This window comes from Eufriesea mexicana, unplaced genomic scaffold (genome assembly GCF_001483705.2).
Source record: "Eufriesea mexicana isolate 0111107269 unplaced genomic scaffold, ASM148370v2 scaffold100, whole genome shotgun sequence".
NCBI lineage: Eukaryota > Metazoa > Arthropoda > Insecta > Hymenoptera > Apidae > Eufriesea > Eufriesea mexicana.
In genome coordinates this window covers 673,039-686,246 of record NW_016908280.1, presented here as the reverse complement: position 1 = coordinate 686,246, position 13,208 = coordinate 673,039, and the positions used below count along the sequence as shown (strand labels likewise).

Here is a 13,208-nt window from a genome sequence, read left to right as displayed (position 1 = left end):
AACACTAGAACTACCGATCTTTAGTGGGCACCTAACTATAACGTGCACAGATTATAGTCATTTCAGCGGGTACGATGAATATGAGTGAATATATTGATTACAGTTCTTTCTTAATACGAGTTGATACCAATTTTATTCTTAAAGCAGGGGTATGTGTTCGGTGATTGCAAAAAGGAAGATTCTGGGACCAGTCATTTTCACTGGGTTGGTAGTTCCAGTGTTAACGTAGTTCATTCACAGTTCAGTTGGTTTCTCGTGGTTTGCTCAAAGTTCAGGTGTGCTTGGGATCTGTTTAGTAGCCTATATCCTAGCTAGTAGCCTAGTTAATGTAGTATTAACACTTTAAGTGCCCAGCCCGTTTTGATTGCCATTTCGTTCAGGCCTAGACTCGGCTATCAAGTGGTCCACCCGTGGCAGGCCAAGTGTTTATAAAACTCAGTGATACTGTATCAATTATTATGACAGGAGTTCCCCAACGTTAGGTCCAAAGATGGCGAACAATTTAACACCAAAAATTAGTACCTTTTGGTCCTAGTTTGAGCCGGGCCCGAACGGAAAGTCTAGCGCCGATCTCTAGGAACCGACATGGCACTTAACGTGTTAAATGTTGGGGGAGTTTTGGGAACTGAATCCTTTATCCGGATTGAATACTCTTGTATGACGAAACATCTTATTTAACGCATTGACTAATTAGTAATTGGCTGATTTTGCTTCCAGCACATCTCTAAATAAACAAAATAGCATTTCTTATTTTAAACCTTAGTAAATTCGTCCAAGTTATCTTTACATAGGCACACGTTTGTTGCTCGGCACTAAAAGGGTTCAATTACTATTACAATATCAATTATTGTCCTTGGAAAATTATTAATGCTATTCTTTTTACTGAAAATTATAATGCAGATCCGTGGTAATTACCATGGTTACCAACATGCCTCACACGATGCTTAGGAGCAGATTTTAGAAAGAATCTCACTTGCACCATAAATGCAAAAAAGAAAAAGGAAACATTTATAGAAAATTTACGATTTAATAACCCCGAGTTAGCCGAAAGCACCATCTATCAAGAGCATGAATCGAATTGAACCGAATCGATGACAAACCGATGACAAATGCACGAAAGCTCGGTATAACGATAAAACGTAATTACGGTAGCAAAGTGTACCGGAGGTGAGCTATAAGGCGGCTGAAAAAGTAGAATACACTGCTCGTGCAACAAATAGAAAGCCTTTCGCGTGAAAAATGAGCAAAGATACAAATGAACACAAAAGAAGAGCACGCGTAAAGCGTCCATAAGAAATGGTACCTTTCATACCATCTCTTACTCTCTCTCTCTCGTTACTCCAAGGATTGAAATAATTTTTGTTTCTCGAGAGGCTAAAAAACGAGGACAAGGATAAACAGGAAGAAATCACGTTAGCCTTCGAATACGACTTCCGCGTTTTCAATAGAACGTTAACGACAGGTGCCATTAAACGTGGCTTGATTATCCCTCGTTTCTCTTTCTCTCTCCCGGCATTCCGCTTCCCTTTTGTTCCCACACAATGGGCCTTTAAACCGATGAAACATACCGTTTGATATTCGCCACACGGCAGCTTTCGCTATCTTTTCCGCGAGCGTTTCGCGAGGTCGAAAATGCCACGTATATTCATCCACGAAAAACAACTCGCGCGCTATCTTTCTCGCGATAACGCTATGACAACGCGTCAACCACGGAGATTATACGCGCTCAGAAATTTTGCTTTTGTGACACGGAGGACGCATATAATCTCTCAACACAGTTCGCTTTTCTGACACGGAGAGCGCATACAAGCGCTCAACGCAGTTCGCTTTTCTGACACGGAGGGCGCATACAAGCGCTCAACGCAGTTCGCTTTTCTGACACGGAGGGCGCATATAAACGCTCAACATAGTTCGTTTTTCTGACACGGAGGGCGCATCTCTACCCAAAATTTTGCCGTTCTCGGCAGACATTGTAAATTAATTCCTACCCTATCTGTGGTACGACCGGTGCGTTTCAAAGTCTGCCGTAGTCAAAGGGTTAAAATCGATATAATTTTCATACCGGTGTTACCACGGTAAATCTGTTTGGACTCTAAACATAAAGTATGCCGTTAATTCCCTTACCGATGATCACAGATAAGCGAAAGGTACACATACGAAAAGCGCAGTGGGCATGTCGACGCGTATATTTCCTGATAAAATTGCAATTAATCAAACCGTAATTAATAAAACTCTATTATTCGTCGTGTTTGAAGGTTCGAAGCCTATGGAATGCAATTTCACCGTGTTCTCTTAATACACAAAATAACCACGGAATATATTATCCGAGGTTCAAGGAGCTTCTCTCTAATCCCAACACATTATGCGCGATGATACTGCATGGTTCCGCTATTACTATACATACGCTTCAGGCACTCGTTACGGTTTCTTTTTTATTTAGCCTTAATTACGTTCAGTTGAAGAGTATTTTCTTGAAATATATGCGACACGGTAGTCTATGAAAATGCCAGCAACTTTTAACGCATCTTCTCGAAAGATCAAAGACATATCGCGGTGAAAATTCTTCCATTTTAACGCTAGATCTACCAAGAGGTGTCAAAATGACTTGTTTGCCATTTCTTATAATTAGTATTCATTTTCAGTACATTTTGTTTCCTAAAATTTTGTATGACTTTTTCATACAAAAAAAAAACAATTTCCTTTTTTTTGCCTATTTGGTGTACAATTTTATGCGTACAATTTCCCACGGAATGTGATTTAAGGTAAGGTAAACTTGTGACTTTAAAAGTTTCTCGTATTATCTTTACACAGTTCAAATACATTTTCAGAAAACTAAATATATTTTCGTACATGCACGTTGTACAAAATTACTATAAAAGACATATATTATGTAATATCGCAAATTTTCCACTGCATGTACACGTAGTTTTACGAAAGTCACCAAGGGTTCAAAGGACAGGTCAGTCGGAAAAACCCTGGGCGATGCGTTTATGCGTAATTATTTTTAAAATTATTATTATATTACTATCGTTACTCAGTTTATATACAATTTTCGCTGAGAAAATAGAAAAATACATAAAAACGTAAAAATTGCTATGCCTTTTGACCCCTCCGGTAGAAGTAGATATACGTCAATCGTCGGTTGTTCTAATGTTAAATTAACGAGGTTAGGTCGTAAACCGATGAATAGCATAGCGAGAAATCAGTAATCTTTTGCATTTAGGAATTGGAAGAAATTTACTCCGTACAGAAAAATCCTGGATTACACAAAACGAAGAAATTCGATTCCCAATTTTTCCTCGGGTCGTTTCTACTGCGTCCGCGAGATGGAGTTGTCATCGAGAGTTCCGGGTAGGTAATTCGGACGTACGAGATCACGAATCGGGGATTCCAGGGCGGAGATTTAGCGAAGATAAATTCGGCGTGGCTAGGGCGAGGGACTTTTAAAACCGGTCGTATAAGAGGACGGAAGACGAGAAGGTCGCGGAGGATGGGTGAAACGAGTGCTGAGAGAAAAGCGACGTTCCCACTGCAACAGGACACCGACGGACACATCGTGCGTCGCACTTTGCGCGGATGCATGTGCGACGCGCGTCGCGCCGCGTCGCATCGCGTCGCGAGTACGACACGGCCCCGGCTGCGATGTATCGAATGAAACGCGACACGCCCTGGGAACGGAATAAGAATAACGTGGATGAAAAAGCATGGAAATGAATGGAAATCGTTTTCATTCATCGGCCGCGTGCGCGCGTGCATGTGATCGGTAAGACCGGCACGTAACGGTGTTCACGTGCAGATCGCGCAGTTCGTGGGGAAAGTGCTTTAACGTTTCGAAGAAGTCCCGATGTGATGGGAATTTGGTGCCCGAGAATAATAGAACCATCCAGTGTTTGGGTACGCTGGCTTCTGGCGCGAAGTTTTAAGTTGCGTCGAAAATTTTGTATTTAGAAAATTTGGAAATACTGAAATCTGAAAATTTGGGAGTTCCGAGATTAAAAGATTTGAATATTTAATTCCGAAATTTAACCCTTTGCACTCGACAATTTTTTCGTTACAGGAAAATAGCAATTCGAAGACTTTCCACCATACAGTCGACGATATTTTTAAAACCGTAAATAAGAAATCGTATGCAAATTAAGGTGTAAAATTATTTTACTTTGATACTCGACGCATCGTTGGGTAATTGTAAATTTGATATATTAATTAAAAGATTTGAAAATTTAATTCCGAAATTTAATCCTTTGCACTCGACAATTTTTTCGTTACAGGAAAATAGCAATTCGAAGACTTTCCACCATACAAGTCGACGATATTTTTAAAACCGTAAATAAGAAATCGTATGCAAATTAAGACGTAAAATTATTTTACTTTGATATTCGACGCATCGTTAGGAAATTGTAAATTTGATATATTAATTAACACCCATCTTCAGAATCTGATTAAATGACGACTGAGTAGCAAAGAGTTAAAAATTTGAAAATTTAGAAGTTCCAAAATTAAAAATTAAAAAATTTCGAATTTCAGGAACGGTGCAGCGAATCCCTCTAAAATGAATCCCGCTAAAATGAAATTTTCGGCAACATTTTGCAAGCATCACCCGAGAACCATCCTTTTAATCTCTCGTCAAACATTTTACCAAACGATACCCGAAAGCTCGTAAGGAAACCGCTCGTCCTTAATTCGTCCTATGAACCAGTCCCGCTCTGCCATAAGTCATACTCCCCGCGATGCGCACGGCAATTCCTACATCCATTAAAACCATGTCTCCGCTCGACAATTCCTTCTACGACTTCCTCGATTGCAGCAGAACGCGACATAGATCCTATCGACGTGTGTCGTCCGGAATATCTCTTCATTATCAACGTCCTGTGGCTCGCCACGATCTTGACGAACGAGCTAAGGGAATGTCGGGCCGGGTTCGAAGATCAACGCGGATACTTTGTGTCCCTCGAAGCAACAACGAGTAGATAAGCCGATCTCTCGCTGTCTGGACGGCGAAGGAACGAGAATGGTCGCGCGAAACGCCCACGCGAGCCACCAGAGTGGTGACTTATTATCTCGAGTGACCGTCGGTCGGCTCGAGTGGCCCTTCCCTCGAAAATTGACAGCAATTAGACGAGAGAGTGAGAGAGAGAGAGAGAGAAAGAGAGAGAGAACGCGAGGGAAAGCGGGGAAAAAATTGGCGAATCGAAAAACGACGTAGGCTCGAAGGGTCGACGCCCGATACGCGGTGAAATAGTCAATGTCTGACTCGTCGTTAACGGACTTAACGACCAGCCTCCATGTCTTTCGCGTCAGAGTAAATAAGTCGCCGGCGTCCCGGCCATCGAGACGCGGTCGGACGCCGGTATCGAGAGGTTATGTGCGTGCAACGCAATAACGCTCCGAAGCGTATCTTTATCTATCAGATCTAACGCGCAACGAGCACCGCTCAGGAGCGTGACTAGGCAGTCTAGAAAAAGTCGAAACGAGATTTCCAAGTGCAAAAATTGTAACAAAGAATCCGAACAATTCTCAGATATTCTATATTATTAACCGTTTTTTAGAAAAATAATTTGCTCCCGTTATTTAAATATAATATAACTGAAATTAAAATATACTCGTGATTTTAACGCGTTTTAGAATTATAATACTTGATCGTATAATATAGCTACATTTTTAATTCCGAATATTCTTTTGCCTACGAAACGATCGAATTTTAAATTCGATAAATCATATCGACCAACCTATGAGCAATAAAAATATAAATTAAAAAAAATATAACTAGCAATATTTTTTATTTTCTTATAATTCCTTCCGATTTTACCGAGTGCTTATTTAATTATTTAATTATTGAAATAAACAGGCTGTGAAAATTAAATGAAATACCTAAAGGGTTAAATTTCTTCTTAAATTCTCAATGAAATGAAGAAAAGTTTATTTGGGAAAAAATAAGAACATAAATAAGATAAAATTTGAATTATGTAACTTTTGAAAAGTCGCCCATGTATGTTTTTTGAAAGAAAAATTTACATTTCCCGGATACTCGTGAAATTAAATTATGACAGAATGGAACATTCTATGTCAAAACCCAGGGACAAGTAAGTACGTCGTGAGACTATTGAATATGTTTACGCGACGCTGGTTTCTGAAGGACCAAATACGTACAAAGCTGGCGGACACGTGTACACTAGTGGTAACGCGAGCCTGTTATTCACGAATGTTCGATATGATATTCAGTGAAATCCGGTCACATGAATGTACAACACAGGGTCTTGTTCAAAAACGAGTTCTACCCACACGACAAAGTGAACCGTGTCACAATCGCCTCGTCTCTAATATCTCTTTACACGAATAATTGTATCGCAATATAATCACCAAACACGAAAAATCGATTGAAATAATTCATAAATAAAATCTGTGTATCAACTGTGATAATCAAGCCACTTGCCGACAATGAATAACGATACAAAATTTCCCGAAATGCTTTATCTCACGTTTAAGACAAGTTACGTGTGTTTAAAATGATTAATATTCTCAATAATACCAACGTTCGTATTCGTTATCGTATTTACTTCCTTATCGACCGTACTGATTCACGGATTCGTGGAAAGGTTAGGACACTACGCAACGTGTATATTATAATCCCTATTGCAGTCTATCCTTCTCCCTCTTCCGCACAGGGGTGTCCCAAAGCAGCCGTTGCCCTGAACCTTCGGGCCGTGAAATTTGAAATTCCTAACTTGAGAATAGCGTGACTCCGTGAGCTTATATAGAAAGCAGGAGGGGGTGGAAGTATGTCTGCCCGGTAACTCGTTGCTCTCGTTACACTGGCATTAACCTTTGTACTGTTTCGTGTCTGGAAACGGTGCGTCCACGTTCTTGTTCCTCACGACTGTCTCGCAGAAATAGAAACTAGACTGTAGGCTACGAAATTCCCGTTCTCCTTGAAGCTGTTAATCCGATAGCGATTAACATCGAAATTTGATCAACGGAAAATCCTGTCTGCAACGACCTCTCTCGTATTAAACGAGAAAAATTACACGGCTACCATATTTGGATAAATGTGATTAATCGTTACAATAAGATCAAAATTTCGAGTTCGTTCTATTCGAAACGTTCGAAACATATGTCGATCGAAATCGTAGAAGCAGGTATCCGTATCCCGGAACACGAAACGAAGCAGATGTTCTGAATAATAGTTTCGACGAACCGTTGGTCCACTACGAACACATAACCGTGAAAATAAGACGAAATTTCACAAAGGGCAATCGATCGGTAAAACAGAGAATACGTGCGAGAAAAGCAACAGGCGGGGACACGTAACGCGCCAGCCGTTAAATTTACGTTTGATTTTAACACATTAATTCAGGTACACGACTTTATCGTATTTAACTGTAAGAACTGCAATTTCAATCGTTCGATAGTGGGGAGGTCGTCGAACTTGTCGCTCGATCGAGCAAGCTCGAAGAGAAAGGCATTTCGAGGTTATACACGGCCTGTCAAAACGTAAAAAAAGGAAAGGGTTGCACGTTGGAACGTGATCGCGATGAAGAACGCGAAAAGAAAATTCAGTAAAGAGAAGAATCGCATGTTGCACAAACCTGGTTTTGAAACGCTGCGTGTCGTCTTGGCCAGCCCACATTTTTCCTCGATCACGGATGAAAAAACTTTCCTTTTATCTTCTCACTTGAAAATCACACGTCCACGAGTCTCGATGTCACGACGCGACAATTCGTACCGGTTATGCACGTACGAGCGGGTCTACGACGTGGGTCAATCAGGCTGGGTCACGCCGCGGCTTGGGTTCCTCTTCCGTTTCTTTCCTTGTCACACGCATGCACTACCGCGCACGAGGGAGAAAGACCGACAGGCAGAAAAGCGGAGGGAAACTAACGCACGCTACACGAGGAGGCGCCACCTCCAAAAAGTCGAGAAGCAGGGAAGGAAGCGTGCCGTGTTCTGCACAATCGTGAAATCCACTGACGGTAGAGAGATCGACGGCGTCGCAGCGCAAACTTGCGTAGGGAGAAATGATCCTCGTGCACGTGTGCACAAGGCCTTAAGCCGGTTTTATTCAGCGCCTGCGAGACTACGCGGACAGCATCGAGGGGCATGTCCTTAAGCACAGTCACGGACGCAATCTACAGAGACAACTCCCTTCGGCGACTCCTTCGGTCTAGCCAGCGACAGTGGTTATATTTATCCTTTGAATCGCACTCCTTACGGATTTTCTTCGTCACGAGAATACCTTACGTTGCTTGACCGTAAATGGAAACACTGAATTCGATGCCACTTGTTTACGACTATGCGCTTAACCTGAATCATTGATTTCCATTCCATTTTTAAATATTTAATACTTTCACGCTTGTATCACGCTTGCATCTTCTTTCCTATAGTCATTTTTTCATTTGACATCGTGAAATAATATAGAAAAATATCTTTTTAACATAAACAAACCTGAACTAAAAGAGCGATTTAACGAAATTAGATAACCTAAATTAACATTTTCAATTCTCTGAATTCTTTTTCCTAATACACGCCATATCGTGTATACATTAGCGAGAAAACATATAAAAATGAACGTGACTAAAGTATAAAAAGAACAGGTACAAACGAAAATAGAACAAAGGACACATAATATTGTATCCGTGCAATTATGAAGCTTTGAGTCTAGATGTACACGCCTCTATGCAGCACGCTACGAACTACGCGACACCGGGTGAGTCAGCCTGGAACAGCGTGACTCGTATTTCAGAAGTGTGTGTGTATTATTCGCATACATTCCGAGAAAATATTTGCGACAATAGAAAGACACTATTCACAACCGTTTCCCATGCAATAATTGCATTTGGAAAAAACAGCTTTGGAAAAATAGGCACTCATCCTCTTAAAACGTACGAACCAAACATAAATTGAATTTCTGTGATTTTCTGTTATTATCATTATAGATATCCGGTAATTTTAATCTACCTACGTCTTGCATTGTAGAAATTCTTGAGTGCATATTAAAGTCAACCGGATACCATCATACATATAAAAGATCTCTTTTCATTCAAAAATATTCAGCTATATATTTTATCCCTTATACGCATTTTTTAGCTCTGTCGATAAATCAGGCACCCTTTTATTAGAAACATGCGTTGCAATGTTTAGCCGTTACCAGCGGTAAACCGCTAATTTTTTTTCTTGAAAATGCCAGACTTGAAATATGATACTTGCTAGGGCAAACTCACTTACCAAGACCTTACAAAATAAGAAAAGATTATATAAGCAACATTGCTTTCTTAATCATAGCGTTTACACTTTATGTACATATGAAATAAATTAAAATATGATATAAATAATAAAATACTTATACAATGGAAAAATATTATAATTCCGTACATGAAATATGGTATTATCGTGCTTGATCTTTAAAGCTCGGAATGATAATTTCATAAATAGCAATGGTAGTATTATCGATTATCTTTATTGATGTTATTATTGATAACATATCAACCGTATTCAATTTTTATTTGTATGTATTTGAAATTTTTTCTTCAATTCATTATTCCTTATAAACCAGTACTAACATAAACATCCCTTTAGAAAAAGACGAATTTTATCGAATATTGGAATTGAAATTTTGAAAATTGAACATGGATGATACAGCGAGCGCAATCTACTGCCACATTCCTGTACCTACGACTACGTTTTATTTAAGACATTACCGACTTCGTAATTATCAGATGCAACAGATAAACTGTGCGTATGTATGTGTTTTATACTGCGTTTATAAACAATTAAAAAAAAATTCTCATATAGATAGTTAATTGATTAGATTATAGACAGTTAACAAACAGTGAATTGAAATTACATACAATCCTATTCTTGCAAAAAATTTACATATTTAAATAATTAAAACATTAAATACTATAATCATTTTAAACTAATATTAATTTTAATATTAAAGACAAGAATTGTAAATATATCTTTAAGAATAATACACTAAAAAAATGTAGAATAGTTCCAATTGAAGTAATGTTAAATACATTTGGATATGACAAATAACGTAGTAGTATTATTGTGTTAGTTTTTATTGTATTAGCTTTCTTGATAATACCAACATTTATTTATTAAATTTTTTCTAAGAATTTACGGTAATTAAATTACAAATAAATGTTTTTAATTTTCGGAGATTTCGATTTATCAAAACATTACCAGTGCAAAAAAGGTTCGTGGATTGTCCGGTTATGACCGGTTCAAACTGACGCACCATGCATAACAAAAAAGTCAGTAACCAACAAGACGCCGTTCGTTTATTTTTATTACTATTTAACCAAATAAATATACTTTTCTTTTATAAACATAAACTGTAAAAGTATATAAATAATTAAAAAATTACCAAATAATAAAATTCAAACTGTTAAATGTTTAAATTTTTTATCGATGCTTTTGGCGATAATTACTAATAGTAAAAATATTTGTTAACTATAGAAGTTTCAGTTCCTTTCTTTTGCAAGTTAAAATAAATAAACGATACATCGTTGGCAGAAGGGCAACACGACTCTTATGAAATATTTGCACAGGTAATAAACCATAAATACAAGCATGTCACTTACTTGCTCGATTTCTTCTTCTCATCACTAAACCCTTGGAAAGTTCCTGTGGATGTCATCTTCTAAAATTTGAAAACGAAAAAACGAATATTTTTACAACTACCGTCACACAGTTTTTGCGGCACACGAGAACCCAAACACGACTCTTTCTTCTAACGAACGAAATCAAATAGGGTTGTAACACGGGATTGGTAGGTCGTACCAGAAATTTTGACGTCAGAATAGCTAGTCAAATCAGTGTTTAAATTACAAATTTTTTTACAGAAAATCAATTAACAATTGAATACTTTGTTTCGATGCAGTAGAAAAAATAATGTTTTAAGACTTACTCTGTACGATGAATATTAATATGATTAAGAACTATTATCATAACGTGAAATAAGCTAATAGTAACTTTAACGATACTTGGACTTGCTTTATCACTAAACATTGTAACCACTGCTTACAATAAACATATACAAAAAGAAACAATTCCTAATATTATTAACAATTAAAATCCTTAATTGCATTTTACACAAAGATGATATTTTATGAACTTGAAATTCCTGACATTCCATTCTTGTCAATTTTTTATGGTAAATTATTACTTGAACATTTTATATTTGCATTTACAGCATATCTCACGTAATATTGATTATTGAAATATATTTATACAAATTTTTTAAAATAAAATAGCTAACATTTATAATTGATTTGTGTTTTGTTTGAAAAGATAAACTTGTAGAACTCACTTAGAAACCAGCAGCCATGTTTGATTCTTGTCACAAATACAGATGGAGTATCCAAAAAAAGTTTTGCAGCAGTTTACTTATATTTCGTACAATTTGATTGATCTTGATTGGTGTAATTATAAATTGGGTAATAATATATATCTGTATAAATGGTGCGACAAGTTCGAAAATCTAATACAGTGACATTTAAAAATTTGTCATTAAATGTGTCGTTTTTATATCTTTTAACTGTCGAGGGTAACTCGTAAAAGAGAAAAGATGTTAAACCAAGCTGTAGTTGAAGCTTTATATTCTGCAACATATATCGAAAATTATTTGGACTGTGTGGAAAACTTACCAAATGATTTACAGAGACACGTTTCCCGGCTCCGGGAACTTGATGCTACTTGTCAAAGTAATTAAAATTAACGATTTTTAAAAAGTTTCTGTCGTGTGTATTTTGATACATTTTCATTGCAAACATCTAACTTTTATAACTTGGCAAGTACTTAAGTGTTTAAAAAGGTACAATATATAACTGTACCAAAACTGTTGTGATAGAAATAATAAAAAGCTAAGTGGCATGAAAAATTCACATTCTTTTATAAAGTAAACATTGATTTCCTATATGAAACCATTATTTTGCATTTTATCATGTTATACTGTTTAAACAATTATGAAAGAATCTGGTTTTCATATATATTTTTTATGTTCTTATATTTTTATAGAAAGATTATGATACATTTTATTTGAATTTTTCTTTTATCTTAGCATATTTACGAGAAGTTGATCAACAACAAGAAGCATTACGAAATGATACAGATCTGGCAGTTAGGAGAAGAGCACTTTTAAGAGTTCAACAAGCCTTGATTGCAGCACAAGAAATAGGGGATGAAAAATTGCAAATAGTTCAACAAGTTCAAGATCTTATTGAAAATAAATCTAGGCAGCTAGATTTAGATTTCCGTAATCTTGGTAATCATAGATTTTCTTATGTTAATTTTGCATATTTCATAAAAGTAAATACTTTTTAATTTTTTAATATTTGGTGTGTTCTTAATTCTTTACAGATTTTGGAAAAGAACAAGAAAGTACTGAATCAGTGCGTGAAACAAATTCAAATATAAATTCTAATTCTTCCAGTAATGCAAATAATTCAGAAAGGCAACCAAAAAGAGCTAGACGGACAAGAACAGAGACAATGGTTGAGTCTTCTAATACTATGGACATGATTGTAATGACAGAGACACGTTCTAATTCTTTGTCAAATACAAGTAATGGCAATCAAAAGAAAACAACTACCACCAACACTGGAAAGAAAAAGAAAAGAAAATCTAGGCAAGGTAATCAGCAAAATCAGCATCGTGAAGATACTCCACCACCACCAGAGGATGATCTTGCAATAGACCCAGATGAACCAACATATTGTCTCTGTGATCAAATATCATATGGAGAAATGATATTATGTGATAATGATTTATGTCCTATAGAGTGGTTTCACTTTTCATGTGTTTCATTAAGTACCAAGCCAAAAGGTAAATGGTTCTGTCCAAAATGTAGAGGGGATAGACCAAATGTTATGAAACCCAAAGCACAATTCTTAAAAGAATTAGAAAGGTATAATAAAGAAAAGGAAGAGAAGTCGTAGCAGGAAAATATTGGTGAGCAATTTAAACACTTTGGAAGACTTAATTCAAATTAAAGACAGTTTTTAAGACAGTTTTTATAACATTAAGTACTTTTTAAAAACTTATTAAACAAATTGACTTGTAACAATGTATGAAAGAAGTAATAGTAGTTTCATAAAAAAAAAATGAATGAAATTACTCTGTAATTAAATGTATTGTTGTATACATATGCGTGTGAACTATCATATAATCAATTACAGTAGCAGATAAATTATATTTGTATAATATTC

The 13,208-nt window shown here is 36.7% G+C and overlaps 2 protein-coding genes across 5 annotated transcripts in view; one reads left to right on the top strand and one right to left on the bottom strand.

Annotated features, from left to right (window-relative positions):
* Jupiter (microtubule-associated protein Jupiter) overlaps positions 1-11,685 on the bottom strand; it is a 121,724-nt gene extending 110,039 nt beyond the window's left edge. The window contains exons 1-2 of one of the 4 annotated variants that reach the window (XM_017910455.1): positions 11,649-11,685; positions 10,584-10,642 (exon numbers count right to left, since the gene is read on the bottom strand). In XM_017910455.1, coding sequence (XP_017765944.1) covers positions 10,584-10,639 — 56 coding nt within the window. In that variant the 5' untranslated portion in view covers positions 10,640-10,642; positions 11,649-11,685. Of the gene's footprint in view, positions 1-7,583; positions 7,949-10,583; positions 10,643-10,909; positions 10,929-11,311; positions 11,389-11,648 lie in introns of those variants that run through there. The other 3 variants (XM_017910454.1, XM_017910456.1, XM_017910457.1) reach the window with 3 other exon arrangements.
* On the top strand, positions 11,570-12,938 carry LOC108554990 (inhibitor of growth protein 1). Its single transcript, XM_017910451.1, has 3 exons — positions 11,570-11,705; positions 12,062-12,265; positions 12,361-12,938. Exons 1-3 carry the CDS (start codon positions 11,570-11,572, stop codon positions 12,936-12,938), a joined length of 918 nt encoding a protein of 305 aa, XP_017765940.1.
* Positions 12,939-13,208: the final 270 nt, after the last annotated feature.